We start from the raw sequence: 18,851 nt of genomic DNA on the forward strand, positions 1-18,851 counted from the left end.
GTAACCACATTCCTTTTGAAGAATGCAAAACAAACCAAAATTAGGTGAAAGATTCAGCCATAAGCACTTTAACCATGAAATACATTAGTCACGTAATTTTCCAGTAAACTTAAATCTGGTTGTAACCAACATTTTTATGCTCAAGTGCTTTTCTTGGTTTATTCCCAAGGTCCATTGGCCATGTCTCTCAGATCCCTACTATGCACCGAAGTCTGTCTTTGTACAGCAGGCTTGTCTTCAAAGCCATGGTGGCCACAAGTGTAGCACAGACTGGCTACAGTATTAAGCTGGACTCAGTGCCACATTTTCACAACATGCAAAAATCTGGTTTTGAATTTCCTCTTCTTAAATTAAGACCAACATTTATCCATCACTCATAAGAACACACTAGCTGGGATGAAACAAACATAGAAGACAGTTTTGTAACACATTGTGCCATCAAAGGGGAAAGGGTCGGTCTCTACAGGAACTGGGAGTAAAGGACAAGATGTTGGCCAGATGAAACTGAAGGGTCCTTACACTGACCTGCAATCAGTGTGTGGTGGGAGAGCTAAAAGGAAAGCTACTCTTCCATTTATGTCATCTGCTTTACAATCTTATTAGTTTAATTCATTTTACTTGGTTCTGTTTATTAACTGTATATTTCAGCAATTACAGGATCATCTGTAGTGTGTTTATAAAATACAATACATGATCTGTTTTCCTTATTCAAATGCCAAAATATTTCCTGTGCTTCCATTCCATTTCACTGAAATAGGCTGATCTAAAACAAATCTGCCCCAAGCCTATGCTAAAGCACCTCCCAAATGTCTTCTCTTCAAAGATAATGACCTCTATTAGAGGAGAAAGGAAAATAATCACAGTGTAATGCTTTCTGTAATTTCCATACCATTTACCATTCCAAGGCTGAAGATGGCATTTACCAATGAGCCTCCTTTCCTGAAGTGATCTGTCATGTGCTCCAGCCAATTTGCTTCTAAGCTGTTGACAGTCTGCCCGTTCCTGGAGATTCTCATAGGGATAGTCACTGTATAATATTGGCTGCATCTTTGTGGGGTTTTAGGCTTGTTGAAGAGAGCGAAGATCTCTGTTTCTACCAAAAAGAAAAAATGGAGTAATGCAACAACTGTATCGTAACATTTCAGCTAAAACAATGTATAACCCACTGTTTGCCCTTGCCTGATTACACTGTGCAACTGCAAAAAATACTTTGGGATGTGGTTAACTCCTTAATACGTTTCTGCAGTGTCCAACATGGTACGGTCCCAAAACCCAGTATGATATTTTGACTGCTGTTACAATAATTGTTACTAATAATGGATTCACTGGAACATTTAAAGACAGTAATATCTGAGTGCTAACGCACAACACCCCTACTGGAGTTACCAGTGTAAGCCAAGACAGGAAAACATGCTCCAAAAACTGCTTTAAGTACTGTAGCAGTCACCAAATCACTAAAAATTAATGCACAGAATACTTCTATTTTTCTACTGAATTAATTGTTAAAAGAGCTGTGACACTGAGGACAGTTCAAATATGAAATCTTATTGCAAGTTTAGGAGAAGCAGCATTCTGTAGATCATGGCCATTAAGCTAAATAACTTGATTTTGATAATACAATGGCATGGAACCAGCAAGTAGTAGTCTCGTCTAAAGAAAATGCAATGAATCTTTAATGTAGAGACTGGTTTGTCTCTAGCTAGCTGAATTGATTTTCTCTGTGTCTGAGCCAAGGTGAGACATTAACACATCAGCAAATGAATTTTGAAAGTGAAATCGTGAAGGGTCTTAGAAACAAGAACATTTTCTACAGTCTGCTCCATATTTTCTCCAGTATATCGTAGGAGCAATTAATGTAGGCTTACCATCACAAAAAAAAGTCGTTGCTGACAGCAAAGCTCAGCTTTCACAGCCTTAAATTGGAAGCAAGTTGAAGTGCAGGTACATCCTTCAACTTCTCAGAAGAGTACAACTATCAATGAAATTACCATTTTTTTTTTTTACATTAGGATTTTACTTATTAATGGACATGGAAATGAATGGTAACATTTCTATTGATTTCCAAATACCAAAAATTCTCTCAAAATAAATATAAAAAGACATGATATGAAATTCTTTCATTCAATAAGCTCCTCTTGTTACGAAGGTATTATATTCTAACCTCAAGTATTAAAGAAAGAGATGTCAAGAGAAATGTTAAGACTGCTCTCTAACAAACGTCACTGAGCAAGTAGTGTGTAAATTGAAAAAGATATGAGAAGGGAGGTGCTCAGAGTCAGGCTGGCAGCACTTGAAGCAGAGAGCAGGAAGCTCACAATACAACCAAACGTGAAAAAGAAACCAATGATCTCAGATACAAACCATGAGACAAATAGAGTAAAAAGGAATAAACTGTTAACATGAATCCTCTTGCTGTTTACCATGTGTTTAGAAAGAACAAAATTACAATAATCCTAACTCAGAAGAGCATACACAGAAAACTTCTATGATAATTTTGATTCTGACACCCAAAATAGACTCGTGTTGGAAATTGAGATCTTTCTGGTGTGTATTATGACATTATACTAACAATAGCAAATCATAGAACTGAAAATCCATAAGGAGATGATAATTTGTATTTTACACTGGGCTGTTGACAACACGCATTTAAGATGTGTGGGAGTCTATCAGTGGTTGACTTGGTTTGTCATCATTACCAACTGTATCCTACACCAGCCCTAACCACTGTTAAAGTAATGATTGACAACAGTTTTCACCAGCGAGCTTGACTGCTCAAGCATGGACAAAGACACCTTCAGTTTCGTTCTAGGTAACACAGCACTTTTGGACATACCATTGAAATATCTGTGCTTTGTTCACAGGCAAATCATTCTCAAGACTGCTTTGAGGAGCCCTTGAACAAAAGGGAAAGTGTATGAGCACTACAAAATATTGAATTAAAAAAAAAAAAAAAGCAGCATAAAAATAACAGTTGAATAGTATAAAAGTTAAAATAAAGAATAAAATTAAGATTTCACAAATAGGAAGAAATATCACCTTTTTCCCCCTGAAGTTTTATGTAGGGAAGAAGGAGTTCAAAGAGTGGTAAATTCCTATGGAATAAGCGAGCTAACTGAAAAAAAAACCCAAAACAAAAACCCCCAAACCCCACACAAAACAACACTCAATGCTTTCTATCTTCATGTTCCCAAGGAAGGATGGAGAACTGGTGCCAAAGACTGAAATACATTTTCCATGGGAGGAAAAGGGAGTGCTGTAATAACAAGAATGCATACAAGAGTAATAAGGAAACCAGCAATGTTGTACAGGCAAGAGATCCTACTGTAGGTGAGCTGTCACACAAAACTGCCTTCTCAGACTTGGGAAGCAATTGCATAATTCACCAATTAAAAAACAGTATGAGAAATAAATAAAGCCAAAAGGGACTCAGGGAAAGAAAGATAAATAAGGAAACGAAGTGCATTTTTAAAATAACCTCTCTTACACGGCAAATCAGCAGCTGTATTAAATCCTGGGGTGTTACAGACAGAAGTTGGGAAGACTGGAGATGATCAGCTTCACGTTATACAGAAATATTAAGAACATGGTTACTTGCAGCAAAAGATTTTTTGTGTTCAGTATGGAGAACAGCATCAAAAAGAGTATTACCTTGGTAGGTTAACTCTCTCAAAGACTGCATATATAAAAAGAGAAGTAATTGGTCTGATTAGACTTGGAGATAAATAACTTAGAACTGTAACACCAAGTGAGGCTGTAAAATGTATAAGATTCTAGTGTAACCCAGAACAAATTATTCAATTTGCCTCTTTGCCCAACAAGAATTGAGGAAAGTCTGGTGAAAGGTTACTGGAGTGTGATCCAAATCTGATGGCAAAAAGACAATTACACCAAAATGCAACGGAAACCAAGACAATAGTCCAAAGAGGGTACAATGCAAAGTCATTCTTGGTCCTATATAAAAAAATCCCCACAGGGGTAGGATTGTTCGACTGAATCTATGTAAGACATAAAGAATAGGGATAAATTAAAGTCAAGGACAGTAACAGCTGAAGAAATTCCATCTACATTCCTCTTATGTAGATTTGTAGCTTGTAAGGAAAATAAGCAAACTGGTAAGAGAAATGAGTGTACAGAGTTTTCTAGGATTTAAGCTAATATAGGAAAGAAAAGTATTGTGAGGTTTAAACTGGAAATGGGGCAAGAATTATTTACTTATGACTTCTCATTTTCTAAATTCCTCTTCTCTACATCCTATTTTGAACTACAATTCCTGTTATTCAAGTAACCTCCCCGCAACAATCCCCTTAAAGAGGGTATTTCGAGACCTCAGCAGAGACTTTTGGGTTTTGATGGTATAAAATGACATTTAAAAGGGGAAAGCACACCTGAGGAGAAATACGTCAAAGAAATGAAAGAAAGAAGACTGGTATTTGAAGAATAATCTTACCAAAAAATGAGAATTGCAAGACAAATTATTAGGAGCACCATTACCAAGAGGACCTTTACTATGAATTAGCAAACATGAGCCATTAACAAAAATAACTGCTGTTTGCCAGCAATTACAATTCTTACTGTAGCATTGACCCCAGCCTGTCTATAGGATACTAGGATACTTCAGAGTACAGATCACATACATTCCTGCTGTTCCTGATGTGGTTTAATTTCAGCTATCTGTTCACCTGCTACAAAGGGGCTAGCTGTGATAAGGCTTTGTGACTTATTCCTTCTATTGCTGCAAAACTTTATCAGGCAGATTAGCAGGGCTTTTTATTCAAACAGACGAAAAGGATACAAAGATCAAGAGCTCTCAGGGTATCTCAACAAACACAGAAATGAACCAATTCAGCTGAACGGCAGATAAAAATAAGTCTTTACACTCAGGCATACAAACAGGCCATAACAAAGTGGCACCTGCTTATGTCATCTCTTCATTTGCCATGTGACTTACACTCGCTTGTTGTGAACCATGTAACCACGTTGAAATCAGGTTAAGTGGCTCATCTGGTGCACCTTTTCTTTGCTATTACAGCGGTAAGCTCCTCTCCGCATCCCCACCCCCCAAAGGAGCTGGGAACATAAAGGAGGCAATTTTAACTTGGCTTTTATGTTCGAGAGGTCACTGCAATACTTACTGCCAGTAAGTGGTTTTAAGCATCGTGCTGGTGTTTCATTCTCCGCAAGTCCATTTGGCTTGTCTGCTGTTTCTTTTACACTTGGGTTCACATGTTGAAACTGTTCCTCGTTTCCCTTTGCAGACCTGAGATTCACCTCTTCAGCAGCCTGTCCTTCACCCCTCCAGTCCTCCCTGGATGGGGCACATTGGTCAGCACTTTCCTCACTTGTTGCTGGAGTACTGCATCCATTAATGCCATCTGTTTTCTCGCCATCAGGTGAAGCGTGATCCTCAGGGTAATTTGAAACATTTTTATTATCTCTTGATTGCACAGAGTTGTTACTGGTGGGTGTCAGGGAGGCGCTGACAAGACAGTTCTTTTGGGAATGGTACTGAGGTATAATTCCAACAAATTTCAAGCCTTGACTTGCAGCATCTTGAATCTACAAGTCGAAGAAGATTATATTTTTAACTGTCAAACTGTCTTAGCTAAATCAAAACACAGAAAATAACACCCTTCAAGGCAGCTAGCATGTCATTTGGCTACTTTTGTCCACTACCGCAAGAAATCGCCACGTTACATTTACATAAAAAGTTACATTCTACAGAAGCAGGGTGAGAAGTCCCCTAAACCATCTGAAATAACGTGAAGGTGGAGAAAACAAGAAAAGAAAGAAAAAAAAAAAAAAAGAGAGAAAATGCCTACATATTTCTTCAGAAGGGATAAAGTGTGTTTGAAAAGTTTATTTATGCTAAACTATCAGAAGTGATATTACTCACAAAAAGCTTTAGTATCAACCATAAGAAGTCTGGGACTTAATATTTCATCTTCTGCTGTATTAGGTGTGTGATTATGACATCTATGCAAGGAAAAAGTTATTAATTCTTGCTGTTATATGCACCATTATAACAACAGTTGTTGTTTGTCCTATTTTGGATTGAGACACAAATGGTAAACGTTCACATAACGACTACCTAAAAGCAAAGTTATTTTAATACATCACTTTTGGGAAGATACAGAACTCAGAATAGAAGAAGGTGTTGTGAGATTATAAGAAGAAAAATGGAAACTAAGGGTGCTATTATTAATCCTTTACACTTTAGGTAAAAGAGGAAAATGAAGGAAACAAATCACAAAAGATTCTAAGTAAAAAAAAAAATTGGGCTGGTAGTAATGACAATTATTAAAGCTGGAGTTAACAAAGGAAGGTCTAAGGTAAAGCAGGAAGAAATCTCTTCTAGGCAGACCCAGCACTACGGATGCACCATCCATTCGAGTCACCAGCCCCACACTCCCTGAACCCACAAGAAGCGGCAGCGAGAGCCAGACTTCTGTGAAAATGTCTGAGTGTCTGCTGATTCATTTATGAGAATCCCCCACTGAAAGGAAAGGTTTCCATGTTGCCATGTAAGGCATATTCTTCATATAACAAGTCTAAACACACTTAAAGGAAATGCCTTGAGAATGGAGAAATAATTCCACTTTCTCTGGATACCATGCAATTCCAGAGAGTTAAAGTGTGTTAATTATTCTCTGAAGCTCAATTTAGTACAAACTTACGTGAAACAGTTCAGAAACAGTTCAGGCTTTTTTCTTTTTAGCTTAGGAGGAAGGTCATTTCTCCATCTTCCCTACCCAGAATTACTTTTTTTATAATGAATCACCTACTTCCTGGCAACGCGTTACTGTTCTGAACACACAAACCTACAGATGACACCTGATCAACAACAAGAACTTCCTCTTTCACACCACTATTGTATTTTCCATGTTAAATTAACTCTTGATTTTGTGATCACAGGAACTCAAACAGAGCTCTCCAGGAAACAAGGCAATGGGCTTCCCAGGTGTTTAGCCTGGTGAACATGGGATGCTGACTTAACTGAAAAGCTCATTGATAAAGAGGGCAATAACCTCCAAATAAAAACACTACTAGCAGTACCCTGATCAAATACCTGTCTACACAGGATGTTAGCATGTAACTAGCTTGCTCAGAAAGGTTGAAGTGAATGATAATGATAAATGCATTCATAATATACTTAATGGTCCTGACTCCTTGTTGTAACTATACAAATACTTTTTTATATAGTCAAGGATAGAGTTACAAATTCAGTTCATCTCTTACCCCTGATCTACAGACATACCACTACATTTGTTTAGTAGGTTGCAGGGCAGCTAATTATAGAAATGTAACTAGTATACAACTGTTAAGAGTTTGAGGAGAGTACATATGTAGCAATTTTATTGCTCCTGGTCAATAAAGACTGCTTGTCAATCTACACCAGACTCTCCCACGCTGTGATTTGGATGAGAACAGCTTTCACAGCTATTGTAGCAATGTTTTACCATCTTGGCTCACTCAAAAAAAATGTGTTTGTTCTAAGGAACACCTGATTCTGCGGTTTTTCTTCTGAGGTTCCTGTTCTCAGAATGGAAATAGGAGGAACTAAGAACTAAGTGATAGTCTAAACTGCACTGGCAGAGCAGTTAACAGTTTAGCAGAAAGACTGGGAAAAGAAACTGTATCTTCAAGGCCTTTCCCTTAAGGAAATCAGTGTTATACAGAAAACAGAATCTTATTTAAACCTGTATTTCGAATTTTCCCAATTACATAAGGGGGAACCAAGCATTTCATTATTTTCAATAAAGCAAATTTAGCAGGAAATGTTACAACAGGACAATGTAAGCTGCAGAACAGCAAAGTGATGTATCAGCAGACATGAACAGTCCTTCCTTCCAACTTTCCACAAGACCATGGAGAGACTAACTCTCATCATAAATAAAGTACAAAGCCTGAACATTTCCAAACTACAAAAACAATTTGATTCTTCAGCATCCTGTTGAGAGTTAAATAGTACCAAATTGTAGTTGTCTTCACATCCAGAACGAATTATGCCATCCAGTATGCATTCACATTTCCTGTTTCCTGTATTTCAAATATTGAATATTTGAATAATAATAAAAAACCCCAAAAAACTAAACCAAACAACAAAACAAAAACCCCAAATCAAAAACAAAACCCAGACTTAAATAAGCCCAAACCTCAGTACCCGGACAGGTCATGCCCAGGAGCTACACACATCCGAAGGGCTGTTTCTACCAGCCACCTATGGGTTTTGGACCCTTTGAGGCATCCTGCACTGGTTCACAGAGATATGTCTATTCCAGCCTTTTGGGAAAACATCTTAGCAGATGTAATGTTGGGAATCAGTATGAGGGCAACATATGCCATAAAGCAGAGGCAAAGCTGAACTGACTGGGAAGAACATGATGCTACTGTGACAGGGTCACCCAGAACATATTCCAGATCAGATAAGCACTACCATGGCTTGTCTTTCTGTACCGGTTTAGAGAACTAACAAAGGGCCTTGTACTACCCCTTGTATGACTAAATGAGAAGAAAAAGCATAACAAGCAGACCAACTGCATCTCCCTCACTTACCACACCAGAAAAAAAGCTGGATCAAAAATGCCCTTACGTTAGGTGATCCACGCTAATTTCAATTGTTTTGCTGACTGTTTTTGTATTTTAAATATGCTACAGACTTGCTCTTTACATCCTGGGACATTTTTAAAAGGGAAATTCCAACGAAATTTAAAAAAATAAAAATTCTTTAGTTCTTTCCCAAGACAGGAACAGAAACATATTTACTGTCTGATAAAGTGCTGGGAGGATGATATTAACCACAAATACAAGAACAGGTCTCCATCACAAAAGATGTTACTGTTCAACAGCAGAAGCAGAACTTAACTCATTTTACTCATTAAATCCCCAGGTGGGTACATCCAAATTTGTTTATAACCATCTTGCAACAAATTAGATTTATGCCAGTTTAAAAATAGAACCTGCTTAAAAAAGGGGTGAAATTTCATGTGTAGACAGGGCTGAGGCACTTAAAGAATTTAATGTCATCCCTGTAATTTGCTTGATTAGAAACCTGGCATTTTCCCTAAGGCGGGAGAAATGACAGATTTAGCCTTTGCTATCTGCAAAATAAGTATCAAATCTCCCACTAACTCTAGCAAGAATAGGAACAAGCACCACGGCCAACCCCGATGTGACATCCTTAACTGAATTTTAGCTGGGGCAATTTTGTTAACATTCTTAACATTTGTGAAGTGTTGGTGTTTATTTCAGAACTGACTGACCGCTATTTTTATGCTGCATTTGCAAAAAAGGAACCTTCAGCAGCACAAAGCAGTGTCACTAAATATCATGTTGATGTAGCAAATTTATGTTCCATCTTTTCAAACACTTTTGGTTCTCTGGAAGGCTCCCTACCTAATCAGAAAATGGCTGAGAGTCTAATTTAAAGATCTCTAAAACCACACCTGGCAACAGTCTGGCTGAATGATGAACTCCTCTTTTCTGGGAACTACTTGCTTTTAAACTATAGGCTTCACAGCCATGAAAGAAGTGCAGAGATTCCAGGTTGAAGCTTATTTTGAACAGCTACATACAGGTTTTCTTTCCAAGTCTATTTAGAATAAAGACACTTGGCAAGTTCATTGTACAGTTCGCATATTGTTTGTGACTCTGCATTTCTTCTTGTATCACCAGCTCCATAATAATTTCCTATTCATAGTGAGCATGATGTTCCTACTTACAAACACAGAAGCTCAAGGATATAGATCCCATGCTGAACAGAATGATACACTTATGTCAGCTTTGATAATTGCTTACAGGGTGATTCTGTACCATTTCTCCCATGGGATGGCACACAGCAAATCAAACACTTCCCACAAGCTCAGGATAGTATTCCAACCACATCAATAAACATGGGAAATAATGCACAGCAATTTAATAATGAGGCTCTCTCCCTTGGATAGAGCTTTTCAAACAAATGATTTAATAAAACAAGTGTTAGGAATTTCTTTTAACTCCTGTATGCCAGGAGCTGGACATTTTTGGGGATGCATCCAAAGGAAAACCAGTTTTACTAATGTCATCACGGCGCTCCAGTTTACAGGAGTCCTAAATGGTCTCAGGACTTATAATTCCTCATGAGCTGGAAAAAAACACCTTCAAAACCTAGGCACTAGGACTGAACATTTCATTAATAGGTTTGCTGTATGCTTCACAATATAAGAAGATACTGAAAGAATGTCTTAGCACCCCAGAAAGAGGACTGTTGCTAATGTAAAACCAAACAACAGAAACAATTTACAAAGTGCACACATAGCAAAAACGTACTTTGAGAAAGGACAACATTCTCTAGGAGCAAGGAACTGATTTTCCCAATGGTCAGATGCATATAGTTAGTTCTGCAGTGAACTAAGGGAAGAAAGACTGCTACTTAGTCTTACTGATGGCCAAACATATGGCCTTTGAAACAATAGCTGTTTAATTTGCTCAGAGCTATTTAAACCAAGCATGAACTGTCTTAGCCAATAAAAGAAATGCTTGTCTGTCTGTGTGTTATTTGGTTGCTGTTCTTAAAAGAAAAATGTTAGAGTTAGATCTCATAATGTGCACCAGAAACAAGATCACTACATTTTTCTACCTTATTTTTAGGATTCAAGCAAATCTCCTATGACATAGCACCAGGGGTCTGCATGCAAAGAACATGATCTTGTGGTTTGAGGAGAACACTATGTACTTGCATGCCAGGAGTTGGAACTGGAAAAGGATGTTCAGGACTGCAGTCATTAGTACTTAGTACTACATGTTTCATCACAAATAACTGCACATCTCCCTTCTAGTTTGTGCATTTCTGAAAACAGATGTTTAAAATTAAGACAGGCTTTTAGTTTGCCTCTGCTATTTTCTGTAGGTCTCACATGAGAAGAAAGCAACAGTCATCAAGAGTTTACTGCTTATTTTAAAACCAACTAAGCTTAGCTAATGTTCTAAAGGAGAGGTTTAGTTCTTTCTAAACAACTCAAACTTCTGCAACTTTGGCATTTTTGCATCTCTAATACTATGTTACAAAAAAGAGAATTCTACTAATCAAACAGCAAACCAGCAACTACTGAGCATTTCTCTGTTCTGTTACTCTGACTCTGTTTCACTACTTGCAGACTTCCAAACCATGCAACCTTTCCGACTAGGATGCTCTGTCATTTAAGCCTGTACTTCCCATGCATTTTTAACTTTTTCCAGTTTATACTTGGCTATTTTGAATTTGAGATAGATAGTTCATGTTCATCTAAGTAGATATAAATGCAGCTTTTAGAAAGTCAAATCACAGTCTGCATTCAGGCTCTCAAATTATCAAGTATTTTCACTGTCAATTACATCAAAATAGGCCATCAGGGATAAAAGACTGGAGGGATACCTTGAAAAATGTTACCATAATCCCAAACCACAGTGTTGTCCTTTAAGCAGTGTTGGTGACGGTGTGTATGTTGGTACTTTCAATGAAACCTTGACCAGAATTTTATTGTTTAGGAACTTTAGATAAGACTATTGGATTGAAGATGACAGACTCAAGAGAAGATAACAGGGTTCAAAACCAAACCCAGAAGCTAAAAACTAATTAGTTTCTTGAAGAAGCAGATGTATGCTACCTTTCTGTCTCTACAGTACACAGCCCATTCAACAGAACCATTGACTTGACATTTTAAGCTCCTGTTGCCTTTGTGGTAGAGCATAACAAGGCACTGAAGAGGGAAAAGAAAGCAAGCTTTGCAGTTGTACAGCATGCTCAGTGGTAGTAGCCTCTGCAAAAGGGAACCAAAAGCTACAAATAGAACAGGAAGAAATGTAGTAAAGCAAGTAGCTACTGCAACTTACTGCTATGCTGAATAAAACAGAAGATAGGCTCTTAAGACAGTGCTGCCAAGAGATATTAAGTTACAGCAAGCTGTACATCTCCTGCTACTGAAGCCAAGGCAGGGATCAGAGTAACAATTTGAAATTCCTCTTCAGCTTGTGTAAGCTGTACATTCATTCCCAAGAACAATATAATTATACTAAACATGTAGTGCAGCATAGTGCAAGTACATTTGTTCCTTTCAACATATCTCACTAAATGACAGCTCTTGAAACCACACTATCTAATCCTCTGTGGTCTTGAGTGCAATGATTATTCTCAGATTATTAACTTGTATTAGCATCTGTTCCTTCATAGAGCTGGCAAAGGGTTAGACATTGTTAGACACAGGCTACAAAGGTTCAGCAACTGCAGCACCTGCCCAAAAGCCATGTAACACACATGCATCCTCTCACCCTTGCCTAAACGGTGAAAAGAAATCCTGAATTTACCCACATCGTTTAAGATTTATTCCTTAAAAAGTGTTTTCGACCTGGGATAGACTGCTACGGAATAGCCAGCTATGCTCACTCAACCTAAATATATGTGTAGAAACTCTGTCCCAAGCACTTGCTCTAGAGAACAAGCATTTTCAACATACAAGGTCTTGCGCATGAATCTTGTGAGAGAAGCTCCCACACTAATGGGTGAACAGAAGCAAGGGGAAAATAAAGCTTTATAGAGATGGATGGTTGAGTGTTGTATCTAACAACTGTTTTAGCTGGATGAACATAATTCAGTATTTTTTGTAGAACATAAGAAAACAGTTACTTATTTGTGATCAACCAGCTCTAACGTGATTCAAAACTGGGACACTGGTTTAGTCCATCTCTGTCCTAAGCAATGAAAACAAAAAACCCAAAAGGTTCAGGACAACAGGAATAGTTTAAAGATGAAGAATTCAGTCTCAAACTTACAGACTTTGCATTTAATTTGCAGGGAACACTTTCTTTTATATCAACCAAAGTGTGTTTCTTTAAAATCACATTGTTTCATCAAGCCATCTGCTACTCATAGCCAAAATTACGACTGGAACAATTTGCCCATATTTTATTTTAGTACAGTATAAAATATTATAATATTTATTGTTATTTCAAAAGAGATATTTTTCCCACCAGACAGAAGTGGGATCATTAAAAACATCTACATACTTTATAATATCTATTTTTATCTTGGTCAAGAGGATGACTCTGAAAGCTGCTGGGGGCAAAGGATTAGAACAGCACAACCAAGCTCCTGGGAGAGTCCTGAAAATAGTTTTGCAATGTTCGTGGAAGATATACATCAACACCACTCTTAGAGGGCTTAGTCAAAAGAACACAAGTTGAAAGAAGCTTAACCAGGAACAGATGTTTCCCTTCACACCAGGCTGTTTAAAATACAGTATATGCTATTTTTTACCATCTCTTGTTATATATCCACTTACAAAATGTTAACAAAATACACTTTCATAAATATTATCACAGCAGGTCACAAACAGCTGAACCATTGATGTTGAGCCTCACCTTCTGCTTCATGACCATATCTACTTCTAAGATCCAAATACTCACAAATAAAATAGGGGCTGTGTTTGCAATGAAAACATGTAGAAAACAAAGCAGTCAGCTAAGTGCTCTGCGATGGTTTTCATCACAATGTGCTAAAGAAATAAATGTTATATTGTTCTTTTGCAAATACCCTAGAGAGTGAAGGTTTTCGGGTGGGATTTTTTGGGTTCGTTTTAAGGATGGAAATTATTTTAGAGAAGGCTGAGATCACGTGTAGATAAGTAATCCCAGGTAATAAACAGTACTCTGGAGGGGTCATTTTCTAGCCACAGAAGCAAATTTGAACTGCTTATTCATTTGAAGAACAATCCTCTGAGCAATATTAAAGACTCGATTTTCTCCCTCTTCTATCTTTTACTGCCACCTGCTCTGCCTGTATATCCTGCAGGAAATTTCTGAATAGGCCAGCTAAAACACATCTAAAATAATGTTTAGGATTACAATAACCATCTAAGGAACCCTGGCATCAACAGAGCAATCAGAGACTTCACAGAAGAGATCCCTGTAAGACTGCAACAACAGTCAGGAGTCTAGTGCTCTTCAGAACACGTTAAGCTACATCTCTTTGTTCCTTCTAAAAAAGAAATCTCAGGGCCAAGATTAAGAGTTGAAGAATAAAAAATGACGAACAAAAGGAGACAAGAATGTGAGCAATACTGGAACAGCTACATAAAAACCCAGTATTTTTCTTAGCGATTAGAAATAGAAGTAAAAAAAATACAAGATTAGTAATTTTCACATTCATTTTATCTAGAATATTTCAGACTTTGGTCTCTCATTTGCTTGTCAGACTATTACAAACAAAATTATATAAAGAACATATTATTATGGAGAAATTTGTCCCATGACCCGTTTTTTATCTTCCACATCTTTTTGCCATTTCATAGTTAGATGCTGAAGAGAGTTTTAAAACTCAGAAGTTGAGAGCTCAAAATCATTTAATATTGCTTTCACATAATACATGGCTATGTGAAGTCCTTTGTTTTGATTGTGTAAAACAAATGTTCATTCTGATGTGAGCAAATTTGTAGCAAGTAAATGAAGAGCAAGTCTGGGCTGAATCACTCCCTTGACTAGGAACATCTACGGAAAAGATTTAAGAAGCTCTTGAGAATTCATACGGAGATCCAGTTTTTATCTTGTAGGAGAAACAGAAGTCCTCCTCAATACTCCAACCCTGCTTCTACCTAGCAACTTAAAAGAAGCAGGAGAATTAACCTGTCATTTAACAGCAATACTAATATAAAAATTCTTCACTAATTACAGCCATAACATTACCCTCCAGAAAATGATGTGCATGAACGAAGCTGGCAGTTACCTTGATAACACCAAACCAGCTACAGATGACTGGAGGGAAAAAGCAAGAAAGGAGCAAAGGAATTATCTCAGTAGTTTGATAAAAACATCAATGTGGAGAAACCTGCAGTAAGACTGACCTATGGTTGTCTGGGGCATGTAGCAGTTCCTTACCCATCCACTCCAGCCTGTTTCCTGCCTGCCGCTCCTTCCAAAGGAGTGAGGGCAGATGAGGGGCAGGAGGACCGAACCCCTTCAAGAACGTCTCGCCTTTCAGGAGTGCACTGAGTAAGTTCAACTACAGTTTAAACTTGTTGGTAGTAATGTTTATTAATTTCTAGTGCTTAAACTAAACACTTGAAACATACTAATTCCTCATGCTAATTCTATTCCTGAAAACATTTTCTTTTTTTAAGAGACATCTAGAAAAATTCCAGCAAATACCAGTTCATACCATATATTTCATAAAACTGGCAAGAGAGCTCACATATAGTATAGATCCTTTCAGCAATGTAGGATGTGAGTTCTTCATACAAGTGTTAGTACTGTATGGCCTGCCTTTCAAAAGAGCCAAATACCCTGTGTAACTTGCCTTTGTACCAGGGACCAGTGTTTGGTGGTCACTGTTCCAGATGCCAACTCTAGAACAAATACATGAGTAGCAGTGTCCCTGCAATGTGTTTTGTTGGCATATTCTTCCCTGGGGTCCCCCTTGCTTAAGTCTAAGAGGTACCATCACTTCCTTGGCCCACCAATGTTATTACTGGAAAATAAATGCTAACAAACTTACAGGCAAAGTCACTACATCTGCAGGAGTCAAGATTATTTCTAGGGTACTTTGGACTACAGAAGTTGTTCAGAGGATCACTTAAGGGAGTGACATGTTACTGGCAGCTTTTGAGCAAGTGCTGGTGATGGCATTTGTATGCTCACTGAACTTCACCAAGGCTATGAACAGAGGGAATAGCAATGAGCAGATCTGACAAACAATCTCATATGGCAGATTACATCTCAAGTGTGACACAGGTGTTTCAAGATCGCAGTCATGCTTCAAGCTGAACCGTTCTGCTTCTGAAAATGCAAAACCAATTATTCATCTGTAAGGCCTTAGGTTTGCTGCAAGAAATTAGACTCATTTTGAGCCAAGTGAGGACACAGCAGCAGGGAGAGGTTCTTGTCTAGTCAAAAACACAGAAGGAAGATGCCTGCATTTGGGTTCCAGTTAAGCTGCAGCATTTTTAAACCATGCTTTCCCGTGCTTATCATACATCCCCAGGGAAGGACAGTGAATCCACAGGGACAAGAAATATGAACTCTGCAATGGGTCAAACTGGAAAAAGAGTTAACATAAAAGAATTTCCTTCTGACAGAGCATTGTTAAGCAGGCAACCAAGGATACAAAGATGTGCTTCCTAAATTTTAAAAAGTCAGAACTGTGAAGAAAGCATAGATAAACTATCCTCCATTTCCTAACCTTTCACCAACACCACAAAGATGTGACCATTGGAGTACAACCTTCTGCTGTTACAGTTCCTCTAGAGCACGTAACTCAGGCTGATGTGGAAAACAAAGGTCATGAGAAACAGATTCAGCATTCATGTATGACTGTGTATCCAAAATAACTCTTTTCTTAGGATGTCAGCCTAGCTTCTCCTTCCCTTGTCTCTGCAGATGAAAAAAATGGTAACAGGATACACAGAAATGAAGCGCAACTAAGGAAGTAATTAAAGGCTGCCCTATTTTACAAGACAAGTCAAATTATTACAAAATATCATACCTTAAAAGTAACATCTCTGATTTGCAACAACTTCAGAATGATCTGAGCCACAGTGATCAGAAGTTCAGAAGTTAGCTCTGCTCATTAAAAAGCAGACGAGCAAATATTTAATCTCTCTTTTGCCTGAGAGCTAAAGACAGGGCTGCTAATACTAATACAGCAGTAAAGTACATATACAACAGTTACTTCTTTCATTGCCCAGGAATTACATGATAAAGACACCACAGGCCTGTTCAAGCTCTTTAAGACAGGTGGAGCCACACTAGATCCACATTGATACGAGACTACAAACAGAATGTGCTGATGTCAATATATTTTACAGTATCTATGCAACATAATGTCCCCAATAATTAATTGTCTCCTGTATTCCATGGCTTTTACTGTGGTCAGAAACCACAGTAGTGGTAAAACATATAGAAGAAAGTATAGAATGAGGTCAGAGCCCCAAAGCGCAGAGGGATCTCAGCAACAAAACATAGGTTTTACCAGAGAATCTTCTTTGACGTTTCTTCAGTGCTTTATAGTCAACATTGTACTGAGGCACTTTGTTTCAGTGAGGGAGAACCATTCTCCAGGTGAAATAACTTCCTTTTTCTACTTCATTACTCTTAAACATTTACATGGCATTATAGAAGAAGAAAAAATATATTACCTATGCTTTATGCCACTGAAAAATTGTTTTGTGTTTCCCAGGAGCAAACAGCTAATATTCAATATGACATAACATTTTCAATGCAACGAAAAGTCAATAGAGAAAAGAAGTTCCTAAAATTGCACCCTGTTCAAACTCCATGTAAACAATACTTGCTCAGCAGTGCGTAATAAAACTAATACAATTAATTTTCTCAGGGTAGGGGAACTTTTTTCTAGTAAATTCACAGTTGGAGCAAATTTTGACTTGGTATTTTGTTTTGAAACTCTGGCTATTCTATTTGGTACCTATTTTTTAAGTATGGTAATTTGCAATGCAGAAAGACAATAAACCTGTGCTAAACACCTCTGTTATGAAAAGCTCTGTGATCACGGATTTGCCTATTCAATTACAACACTCTATTAACTCCAATTATATTCCACAGTTTGAGAAGAAATAGAGGGCTGTTCTTTTTTGAAAGAAAGCAATTGCCCTCCCTAACAGCTTTTTGTTACTACTTCCTTTGAAGAACATCCTTTATTTTTCATTTATTTTGTTTGCAAACATCTGTTTTATATGCCCTTAAAAGCAATGGACATTTTTGTTGCTCAGATTAGTTAATATGACAATTAATTCCTACTCCCAAACAAGTCCTGTTTCCTGAGTTAGATTTACATAAAAGTGTTGAGACTTTCACAATGCATTTAATCAGATACAGACAGTGACACAACACACACTTGACAGCAACAGCTTCAAAGAGCTTCAAATTCCTCTACATCAAATAACATCTGAGGATGAGTGACATACTCAGCCTACAGAGAAACAGTAAATATACATTTTAGCTATTGAAATTTAAATTATTATCTTTCAAAAAGGCATCTTCATAACCCCATAATGAAATGGCTTCTACCAACAGAAACATTTCCATGTCTAGAAAAGGATTCTAAAGAGCCTCAGAATTGGATATTTATGGAAATAAGATGACTCCTGGATTGTCATTTTGTTTTCCTGTTAGGCACACTTTTTCTGAAGTTACAAATGCAAAGAAATTTTCTGTTGCAATGATGTAAAATTTTGCTACCGGTTGTGACAGATAAGCCTACAGTTCTAGTCTGACTCAAAGAGCTGAAGAACAAAATCAAACATGTTGAAACCGATACACAATAACTACACCAGTCTTGCCTAAGTGTGAAGACATTGAAATAATCCAAGATAGCATCAGAAGAGTAGTGCAAGAACACAATAAATCCTGAAGTGAAATTCAGACTCAAACTTCTGTAGATTATTAAGGGTTCAAACTTCTGTTTGTTCTGATACCAAAATGTATGTACCTTTAAGTATGATGACAATGATCAGATAGTCATAGCTGTATTATTTTTAATCCATTGTTTACAATTCCTAGTAAAAATGAAAAACTGAACAGGAGTGTAGTCTGTCAAGCTGAGTTCCTCTCAAGCTCATACAGCCTGTGCTGCAATTTGTTCTACAAAATTTTCTTAACTATTATCACTGCAAGATGGATTAAAGCTAGGGGAGTATGCCTACTCACAGTATTCTTACACCATGTGGCTAAGTAAATATGGTATTTAATGATAGCTTTTGTAACATGCAAAAGGACACAACAGATGCTGCAAAATTTGAAAGATGCCCAATGAATCTGTCTTCACTAAAATGGACATAACCTGCTAATTTCCAGTCTGGCAGAGTATTACAGCATCAAAAATAATTGTAAAA

General features: G+C 37.5%; 1 protein-coding gene across 3 annotated transcripts in view; it reads right to left on the minus strand.

Annotated features, from left to right (window-relative positions):
* RFTN1 (raftlin, lipid raft linker 1) overlaps positions 1–18,851 on the minus strand; it is a 98,092-nt gene that overhangs the window by 25,765 nt on the left and 53,476 nt on the right. For all 3 annotated transcript variants that reach the window (XM_030498014.1, XM_030498005.1, XM_030498022.1), the window contains exons 5-6: positions 5,133–5,556; positions 890–1,093 (exon numbers count right to left, since the gene is read on the minus strand). In XM_030498014.1, the coding sequence (XP_030353874.1) occupies positions 890–1,093; positions 5,133–5,556 (628 nt within the window). The remainder of the gene's footprint in view (positions 1–889; positions 1,094–5,132; positions 5,557–18,851) is intronic.

This window comes from Strigops habroptila, chromosome 1 (genome assembly GCF_004027225.2).
Source record: "Strigops habroptila isolate Jane chromosome 1, bStrHab1.2.pri, whole genome shotgun sequence".
In the NCBI taxonomy this organism is placed as follows: Eukaryota; Metazoa; Chordata; class Aves; order Psittaciformes; family Psittacidae; genus Strigops; species Strigops habroptila.